General features: G+C 37.8%; 1 protein-coding gene across 6 annotated transcripts; it reads left to right on the top strand.

Annotated features, from left to right (window-relative positions):
• The first annotated feature begins 672 nt into the window (after nt 1–672).
• Nucleotides 673–8,805, top strand: LOC113310677 (GTPase Der-like). Of its 6 annotated transcripts, none has more exons than XR_003341315.1 (13): nt 673–940; nt 1,420–1,518; nt 2,577–2,873; nt 3,107–3,336; nt 3,434–3,773; nt 3,902–4,126; nt 4,230–4,489; nt 5,129–5,340; nt 6,273–6,398; nt 7,322–7,507; nt 7,688–7,825; nt 7,926–8,366; nt 8,534–8,805. XR_003341315.1 is itself a non-coding variant. In XM_026559427.1 (13 exons), exons 5-13 carry the CDS (start codon nt 3,183–3,185, stop codon nt 8,274–8,276), a joined length of 1,992 nt encoding a protein of 663 aa, XP_026415212.1. In that variant the 5' UTR covers nt 673–940; nt 1,420–1,518; nt 2,142–2,388; nt 2,577–2,873; nt 3,107–3,182; the 3' UTR covers nt 8,277–8,805. The 6 variants fall into 6 exon arrangements, 3 of the variants coding, with proteins under 3 accessions (XP_026415212.1, XP_026415213.1, XP_026415211.1); XR_003341314.1 differs by having other exon boundaries at nt 8,500–8,805; XR_003341313.1 differs by having other exon boundaries at nt 7,926–8,424.
• The last annotated feature ends 1,109 nt before the right edge of the window (nt 8,806–9,914 follow it).

Genomic DNA, 9,914 nt, shown 5'->3' with positions numbered 1-9,914 from the left:
TTATTTTATTTTTTTCCGTACCATTGGCTTGGCTTATAGCCAAGAGAAAAATCAACATTGCTAATGGGGGGTGTTGGATTACTGGGGAGCTTAACAAAATCCATATGGGATAGAGGACCTTTGTTTTTGTCATATACTCCCTCTGTCCTAAAATTTATGTCCTCTATTTTATTTTCGTCTGTCCTAAAATATTGGCCAACTTCTGTTTATAGTCATAATTTTTAGTCAAATTCGCAAATATATCCTTCAAATTTTTACAATTATAAAATTATTTTAAATATCGCCAATCTAAATATTAAATGATATCTTCCTCGATAGGAAACAAATCTATTAAATCAATCCATAAAGATTTTTATTTCTATCTTCTATTTAAATATTTCTATAAATTTAATACTTACCAATGTATTTTTCTTACATACTCCATATACTCCTTTAAATTTTAGTAATAACGTAGCATTTAATAGGGATAGTTTTGTTATTGGGCCGACCGACCGGAAGGTCCGAAGGGCCTGAAGGGAGGGAGTCCCTTTTATAATCACTTTTTTGTAAATGAAACCTCGTAAAAAATTTCAATTTCATAAAAAAGATTTCCAAAATACCAAAATACCCCTTTATAATTTACAAAATCACTTATTCACCTTTTATTTTACGAGATTAATCACTCATTCACTTCCGCCATCACCTCAAAGATCAACACCTCCTCGATCACCTCCGAACCACCTTCGCCAAGACCGCCACCAGGAATATCTCCATAACCACTACCAGCATCACCTCCAAACCACCTTCGCCAACACCGCCTCCACTACCAGCTCCGCCACCACATTAACGATAGCAACACGTACCAGCATCATCACCACCTCCACAACCAGTAGTATCTCCGCCAGCACCATCATCAAATATAACACTTGACCAACACCAGCAGCACCACCACCATAACCAGGTACCTTCGATTTCAAATGCAACTTCGATTTCAAACCTAATTTTTAGTTTCCATTTCGATTTCAAATGCAATTCCGATTTTAAAACCCAATTTTCGATTGCCTTTGGATTCAATGTTTTTTTTTTAATTTCCGTTTCGGTTTCAAATGCCATTCCGATTTTAAACACAATTTTTGATTGCCTTTAGATTCAATGGTTTATGAAATCAAGCTTCAGGTAAGCTTACTGTAAACTTTGGGGGTTGAAATTAAACTCTTCCTCTAAATGAACTTCAACTGTTTCACAAAATACCCCAATGAAAAAATTCTAACAAACTATTCAACTATTAAATAGTGTCCACCGGTTAATTTTCTGGGATTCAATGCTTTGTCTATGGCATAGACTTTTATCATTTAGTTATTGGTGCAAAAGTTCTCCAGGTATTTGGAAGCCTGAGCTTGCTATTTAATGTCTAGCAAACTGATTATCCTAGCATTCCAGGGTACAGAATTGCAGCTTGGATTGGCCACTGAAATCATTAAAGCTACTTTGTCAGTGAAGAGGAGGCTGGCAGGTGAACAGCTAGCTTATTATGCTCAGGTGTGTGTCTTAGAATCCGCATAGATTGACGACCCTTCATACGTTTTATGTCAGTTTGAGGCTGTTGTGTCTATATTTGATGAGTCATGAGTGTTTTAACTTGTCTGATTCTTTTTATCAGTTTTGTCTGTTCATGAAATTGAAGATTCTGTTGTGCTTTTTAACATTCTCCATCAGTTGTATTTTTATACCGAGATACAAATGCTGGTGTTGACTAACCCAGTACTCATTAATCATCGTTGCTTTCCTTCAGGGAAAAAACAGACTCTTGTGCGAGCAAACCATCATTTACTATCAAAATTCTGATATGCTTCAAGAATTAGTAACCTGACCTACTCTTTAGCATGATTCCCAAATTCATAATATTGCATAAACATGAAAACACTCTCCAGATAACATGAGAAGGTTTCTGTCAGGGGAGGAAGTATGCCCGGACTATTTCTGACTTGATGACTGTCTTTACTTTTGGGTCTGTTGTCTTTTGTCTAGTGACTTGAAGTATAATTGACAGTAATTACAGATATTAAGCTTTCACTATTAATCTACTTAGGTTTGCTGCTGCCTGTATTTATTTTTGCCTTTTCTAATGTTGTGAAAATGAATTTCATTGTGCAAAATTGGAGTTTGTATGTAACTCGAATACGAACCCAAATTGCATTGTGCGCAATGAACAGTGAAGCTTGATCTCAAAAGTTTTAGTAAGTGCGGAGCATCCTAATGGCTAAAGCTGGGGTGTTGGACAACAACACTTGTAATATGGTCTTAGCATACCATTGTCATAAACTTTGTCAATCTTGAAGGCAATTCACTGCACTCTTCAATTGTGGCATGCAAATATTTCTTTTGCAAAATTTTCACTGCTCTCTTCAGGTGCGGAAGTATGCCCGGACTAGGACTGGCTCAAGCCACCCCTGGCCAATTTTTTTTTTTTGTTTACTTAGGTAGTAAATTCAAGCATAATTTTCGTCAAGCCAAGATAGATTTATGCCAAGTCAGTTCATTATACTCTCAACATTCTACCTATATTTGTTACTTGACTAAATGAGATCTTATTGCAGGTGAATGTCATTTTGATGTCACTAGAAGCGGTGTTTCGTTTTTCTTCGGTCGGCCCTCCCCACCGTGGCAGCGGTGTTCTAGTAATAAATGGAATGAAAAATATAAAACATTTATAATGACCGTGATAACGTCAAAGCGGCCAATAAGACGTTTTCTTTTCACAGTCATTTCCCAAACCTTCCTCAGTACCGTGAAGGCAAAAAGCCCTACACGAAGCAGAACCCAGAGTTGAAGAGAGCAGCCTTGAAATTGCCTCCTTTGTTTGAAGGTGCTCAAGTCCAAGCTTAACAAACCTGGTAATTTCCTATAAACCCTAAACCCTTGAGGGTTTTATTCAGAATTTGGAATTATACAGCTAAAACATTTTGCTTTTAGGGTTGATAACAAATTTAAGATCTTTTTAGACATTCATGATCAGGGTTTGTCTTTGAATGTTTTCTGTTCAATTTCTTCTTTTCCTTATCAATCATCATTTTCTGTGACATAATTGTGTTTGCTTAGAATCTTATTCTTCATATGATATAAACAGGGGTATTACTACTAGCAAATTGAATAAGCAAACAAGACAAGTTGGGTCTTGGTGATACTCTATCTATCTTTCTGGAATGGTGGTTCACTCTTGGTTCCGAACTATTCTAGCCAGAAGGTATCACTTTTCTGGTTTGTTTAGTTGCAATACAAGAAGATTTTGGAATGGGAGGGATCTAATGACGAGGTCATTTCCATTTATAAATGATGCTCAGACTCCAGCTACACTCGGTAATGAATAGTATAGGCATTTAGTTGTGTTTTTGATTTGAGTTACTACTTACTGGCTACTTATTCTGAATGAACTTCTGACTAGAATTAATTTCAGGATTGTCACAGGATTCGACCCTTTCGTTGATCTCATCAACTGTATGGAGATCTCCTGGAACTGTTGGATTTTGTGGACTTGCTAGGGAAGATTCAGTTTTGCCCGTATTTGATAGCGATGATGATATTTCAGAAGATGTGGTCGTTGATGCTTTGCCATGCAATGATTCGCGAGAACTGAAGGAACCTTTTGATGAGGTGAATACTCGTGCTGGTAAAAGAAAAGCTAAAAGTAATAAAAAGAAGTCGATAGTGGAGTTTAGTAAAGTTGACGCTGATTTACTTCCAACTGTTATTCTAGTCGGACGTCCAAATGTGGGAAAGTCGGCATTGTTTAACCGGTTAGTAACACGTTGAGCTTGATTTCGCCTCCATGGATTTGGCAATGTTGACCATCTCAAATGTCTTCAGAGATTTTCTCTTTTAGATTTTTCTTTTTGATCCCAAAAATGTTCTTCTGTGCATGTAGTTTTATTCAAAGGAGAGAAGCTCTTGTGTATAATACCCCAGATGACCATGTTACACGGGACATACGAGAAGGCATTGCCAAATTGGGTGATTTGCGGTTTAGGGTGTTGGATTCAGCTGGTCTTGAAACAGCAGCAACTTCAGGAAGTATTCTTGATAGGACTACAGGAATGACAGGTCATGTACTTGCAAGGTCTCAATTTGCGATGTTCTTGATTGACGTGAGGTTAGTTATACAGCAATTTGCCATAATTCTAACAGAATTTCTTTTTTGATACCATTTGTTGATGTTGGATTTCTGAGCTTTCTGGGGCCTCGTCTTTCACCAGAGATGGTTTGCAGCCTCTTGATTTCGAGGTGGGCTCGTGGTTGCGCAAACACGCGGCTGAAATCCCTACTCTCCTAGTGATGAATAAGTCTGAATCGCTTGATGATCACCGAGGATACCTTATGTCAGCTGCTGGCGAAGCCTATAAATTGGGATATGGGGATCCTATTGCAATATCTGCTGAAACAGGACTTGGTATGGGAGATCTTTATGACTCGCTCCGTCCTCTTCTTGAGGAATATATGCTCCGTGTCTTAAATGGTAAGCCCCGTGTTTCCATATTTCTTGCTAGGTTTTTTCTCCTTCTCTGAGACTCGGATCAAGTTTGACTATGCTAATACAGTTATCTGCTTACTTTTATTTCCTGATCCAATCAATCAGTTAACACCACAAGAACACATTGTCTAATAGAGCATCATACAAATACTGTTATTGGGCTTGTGGTGGATCTAATCTTCGTATGCAGTACAAATCCCTATGCTTGATACTATCACAATCCTGTGACCATGTGAAATGCAGTTTGTTTAAATAATCAGGTTTAAATAGTCAGGATTTGAATTAAAGAAGAAAGAATGAGAAGTATATGCATTTAGGAGAGACAGTGAGGGACCACAAAGTCTGTTTTACTAGTATTACATAGTTTCTTAAAGGTTCTGGGTATCAAATTTATTATTGACAGTACATGCATTGGTTAAAAATTATATCCTTCATATCTATATGTAGAAGCAAAGACTTGAACAACTGGTAGAGTGTCAACTTGCATAAACACACCGTTCGTATACAATTTACAGGATTTGAGTAGAAGAGGTGGGCCTATCCATATCTGTTACTTTGTTTCGTCGAGTCACGATGTTTCTGTTGGCATCCTCTAACTTGTTATTGTTCCTCTCCTTATCCCAGAGAAGGCTAGTCAGAGTAATGACTCCTCTTCTGAGGTTGACGAGTCCAAGTTACCTTTGCAATTGGCTATTGTAGGCCGACCCAATGTTGGCAAGTCTACAATGCTGAATGCGTTGTTGCAACAGGAACGTGTTCTGGTGGGACCTGAAGCTGGTTTGACAAGAGATTCAGTTAGAGCTGAGTTCCAATATGAAGGACGAACGGTGTATTTGGTAAAATCTCAGCTTCTTAATACCCTTTGTTTCATTGAAATGCACTATAAATTTGCAGCATCATTTTGAACCTTGAAAAGATTTTTCCGTAATGTAATCCTTGTTCCCTTAATTAACGTCAGAGACTAGAAGCTTTCAACATTTTGATAGAATTTGGTTGCTGGGAGATTCAGTAGTCGTGCTTTATATATATATATATATATATATATATATATATATATATGGCAATGTCCAGTGAAGGAGTGCAAATGACAGGGTAGATCCTGAACCACCCGTAAAAAAAGCCTTTGAAGTAAAATCCTGCTACTTAATCAGTACTGCAGTTGAGTGATTTTAGTTTCGCCAAGGAAATATTGTGGTGGAATACTCCATACAATCCTCCATGAAGACATGAACTAGGATGTTGTCTTCTCATAGTCCTTGTTCCATATGCTTCGTGAGCTGGTATGACGCAAGTGAAGGAATCTTCTGCTGTCCAATTTTTGCATTGTATAAATTGTAGTTTGTGCTTAGGTCTTATAAAGTATCTTGCAGTTTGGTTTCTTCCGAACATTTTTAGAGATGCTTTCAGTGGGGTCCATTCCTGTCTAGAGGTAAGGAAACATGGAACATGTTTAACCTGATTTAAGACAGTGTTGTCTAATGAATTTGATAGCGTTCAACGGAATGGAGACTCCAATACCTATGTTATTTTTTGATACAAAAGTAAATGTCGTTTACATAGTTGCAACCTGGTGGGAGATTGTAGGGTCATGATGTCACTTCTTCAAATGGCCATTTGCAATTAGCCTATGGCTGCAGCAGTGCATCTTATTATTTTATTTTTTCTTGATGTGCACCCTGTGCTAAATAAGTTTATTGAAGATTTGGTCCATGCTTAATGTACATAGCTGTTTATTATATTTTGCGATTAAGTTAGTGTTTATTGTCAGGTTGACACGGCTGGTTGGTTGCAAAGATGGAAGCAGGAGAAAGGACCAGGGTCCTTGAGTGTCATGCAATCCCGAAAAAATCTTATGAGGGCTCATGTCATTGCTTTGGTGCTTGATGCAGATGAGGTTGGTATATATCTTATGTTATTTTTCTGAAATTGTTGAATGGTGAAGCTGTGCTTGCTTAAGATATACTGTATCTTGTTTTCGTAGTACTGTGAAAAGTTCCTTGGTCTTCATAAGTTTTAAGTTGTTATTGGAGCTAACGAAGAACCCCTATTATTTAGTTTGGTTTCTCCGTGGTTTGGATCATTTTTCTTGTTTGTGTATGTTTAGTGCTCTATATACCATTTTCCAAACTTAGTAATCCCCCACCTACCTTCTCTAGCTTTGATACTGTTTTGGTGAACTGAGGGCGATGTTGATCAATTCTAGTTTCTTATGTTGGACAATAAGCTTCAACCTTTTTTCCATGTCTTTTGAGAAAAAGTTAAACATGCAACTGTTAAGATGACATGTCCATGGGGCCATGGGCAATTGCCACTCCACTACATACTTGTGCCTAATTGGTACCACATCCACACTTATATCATACTCATTGTTCTGTGTCCATATCAGTTTATCTGGTTGTATTGTCAATAAAAAATAATGAATTCACGCATAAGTCCATACCGTTTGACAAGCTTAGTTTGACATGCTCAAATGATTTACTCTTTAGCGCCAAAAGGGTGAAGACCCAGTGGTGATATTCAGGGACAATGATCTACTGCTTGACCAGATTCAGCTCATTCTAAAATTTGTAACCACATATTAACAATGAATAAACACGTGTAGTATTATACTAAGCGGATGGCAAAACAAGTCCTTAAATCTTTACCATTTGGCGCTATGGAGAATGTCATTTTAATCCTGTCAACAGAACCTACCTCTCTAACTTATAAGCATGTATTTGTAGATGCACAGTTTGAAATATACCAACTTAGAAAAGTGTGATGTTCAATTTCATTAGGTTTTTAGCTGAATCCTTTCTGTTTCGTCCTGTCCGATAGATTGCAAAATCCAGGTGTAGCATGAATCATGCTGAGGTAGTTATAGCGAGGCGTGCGGTAGAAGAAGGTCGTGGTTTGGTTGTGATTGTGAACAAGATGGATCTTTTGAGAGGGAAGGAAAATGCTAAATTATATGAGAAGGTCATCAAAGCTGTTCCAGAAGAAATTCAAACAGTTATTCCTCAGGTTAGTCGCTGTATATACCTAATAGCTATATCTTTCGGCCATCCGTTTTGATTCTATGTAATTGATTTGTCCTGTTTGTCAAATGAATTTAGCTGATGGATTCGCATAGATTATTCATTTGTTTGTTATGTTGGTCTTTTTACCAGACCTAATATGTTGTTGAACTGAGTTTATTTCCAGATAACAGGAATTCCAGTTGTATTTGTGTCTGCACTAGAGGGAAAAGGTCGGATAGCTATAATGCGCCAGGTCATGGAGACGTATGACAAATGGTGTTTAAGGTTGTCAACTGCACGTCTTAACCGTTGGCTATGCAAGGTCAGTTTTCCATGCCAATATGCATGTTCCATTGATATAATTCATTTACACATTCTACTTAATTAACACATGGAAGTGATTTCATGGTGGTTCTTGTTAGGTTATGAGTAGGCATTCATGGAAAGATCAAAAGGCAAAGCCAAAAATCAAGTATTTCACACAAGTGAAGGCTCGACCGCCAACTTTTGTGGCGTTTATACGTGGCAAAACTGAATTTTCAGACACGGACATTAGGTTCCTAACTAGATCTTTGAAGGAAGACTTTGACTTGGGGGGAATTCCCATCCGAATTATGCAGCGTGCTGTTTCAAGAAAAGCAGATGCTGGTGCTAAAGGCAATAAATCTTGTGGAAGGATGACAGACAAGATTATCTCTGACAAGAGAACTGTATCGCCTGACAAGATTTCCTCTGACAAGAGAACTGAAGATTCCCCAAAACCAACCACTTAACGAGTTTCCTGTATTGCGCCATGCTGATAGTGAGAAGAAGGAACAAGATTGGTGGTGTTTGTATTTGTCACTTAGGGAGCAAGCAAGCCGGTAAGGCATATTTCTCTTATGGCTTTGTCATGTGTAAGGCATGGGCAAGTGGTAGCAGGTATTAGCGGATTGTGTGCACTTGCATTCTTTATTCTGATCTGTAAACTCCTATTTTGTACTACTATTGGTTCAGGAAATCTCACAGGCATGCCTACTTCTTTGAATAGGAATCAACAACAGCATATAGTGTCTCCTGATTCTGCAACGGGGGAGTCATCCAGCTCCAATGGGACACAAAACAGATGTTCTTTTACCAGTCTGATGAAATTAATCCATTTAGGATTTGGTGCTTCATGCATGTTAGTTTAGGAATGATCAAATTTTGTCGTTAAACTACATGTAAACTTTTCTTTGTAAATATATCCAATACCTGACAATGAGACATGTTCCACAGTGATGTTTTTTTTGACCAATCCTATATGATGCGTCGTTCTGCTTATTCCCTGCGTGTCAGTTCAGGGCCTTCAGGCTAAGCAATTTTCATGCTTAATTTCAGTTCCTCTTCTTTCCTAGAATGGACAGCAAGATCCTTCCCATCAGTCATCAGGTTGATGACCTGAATTCAACAAAACGAATTTATCAAGCTATAATCAATTTTGTTCAAAGGCATATACTTGTTCAAGATTAAGAAGATTTCTCTGTTTAATGTCTGGTCTGGACTTGGGTACTGATTAGTGACCTTGGTGTCATTTTTTGTCCAATCAATTCCTAATTATGATCACATAATGCGATATTTGAAGGGATCGAAAGCTACCAACTTTATGCTTTCCCTCAAAGTTGGCGGCGGAGCACGACGACTAAAGAAAAATGCCGCAGGATACTTGGCTCACTCTGTACTTTCAAAAATTCTTATTTATAACTGCAGTATCCTCCTAGCTCACTCTGTACTTTCAAAAATTCTTATTTATAACTGCAGTATCCTCCTATTAGTGGAAGTTAACAATAAAGTTGGGGATATACAAAAATAATTGGGTGATATCAATTAATATTCCCATCCAAATAAGGGGTGTTTTTTAGGTGCGTAAATACTAAAATGCCTTTTAAAACAAATAAAAACAAATCTAAAAGCCTAATTCTATGCTTCTCATACCTCATTCCTTTTCAACTTCTCTTCTCCTTCTCTGACGACTTCTCTCTGAATTTTTTTCTCTTTTATCAGCCATACGAAAGTTTTCCCAGTCAGAAGTTAGGTTTTAATGCCCGCTTCTTTCTCTCTGGTATTCCTTTCAAATACAATTTTAGGATATCCCAAGCATCCTTTGATCTAGTACACGCAGACACATGATGCTGAAGATCTTGGCTTATAACATGGATAATAACATTCAACCCATCAGTGTTGTATCTAGCATCACTGATTTCGGCTTCACTAGTGTTTGTGGGGGAAAAATGTTTCTGTTGATTTCGGTAATTTCGTGTGTGTAGGTGAGAAACGAGTCTAAACCCTAAACAATGTACTGCACGAGAGTACTTTTGATTCGATAGATCAAACTGTACAATCCTAGCCTAAACCAAGAAATGGTCGTTCCAGGCTTGCTTCGGTCACAAAGT

The sequence above is a fragment of the Papaver somniferum genome, chromosome 9 (assembly GCF_003573695.1).
Source record: "Papaver somniferum cultivar HN1 chromosome 9, ASM357369v1, whole genome shotgun sequence".
NCBI classification, from domain to species: domain Eukaryota; kingdom Viridiplantae; phylum Streptophyta; class Magnoliopsida; order Ranunculales; family Papaveraceae; genus Papaver; species Papaver somniferum.
Note: the sequence above shows the minus strand (reverse complement) of the source record. Positions and strands in the feature narration are given on the sequence as shown.

What these genes read in the sequence shown, in the direction of transcription:
- LOC113310677 (XM_026559426.1), top strand. Translation starts at nt 3,183, where the DNA reads ATGGTGGTTCACTCTTGGTTCCGAACTATTCTAGCCAGAAGGTATCAC. An exon ending in TCAGACTCCAGCTACACTCG is followed by an intron (nt 3,337 to 3,433) that starts GTAATGAATAGT and finishes AATTAATTTCAG; the next exon opens with GATTGTCACAGGATTCGACC. An exon ending in TGGTGCTTGATGCAGATGAG is followed by an intron (nt 6,399 to 7,321) that starts GTTGGTATATAT and finishes CCTGTCCGATAG; the next exon opens with ATTGCAAAATCCAGGTGTAG.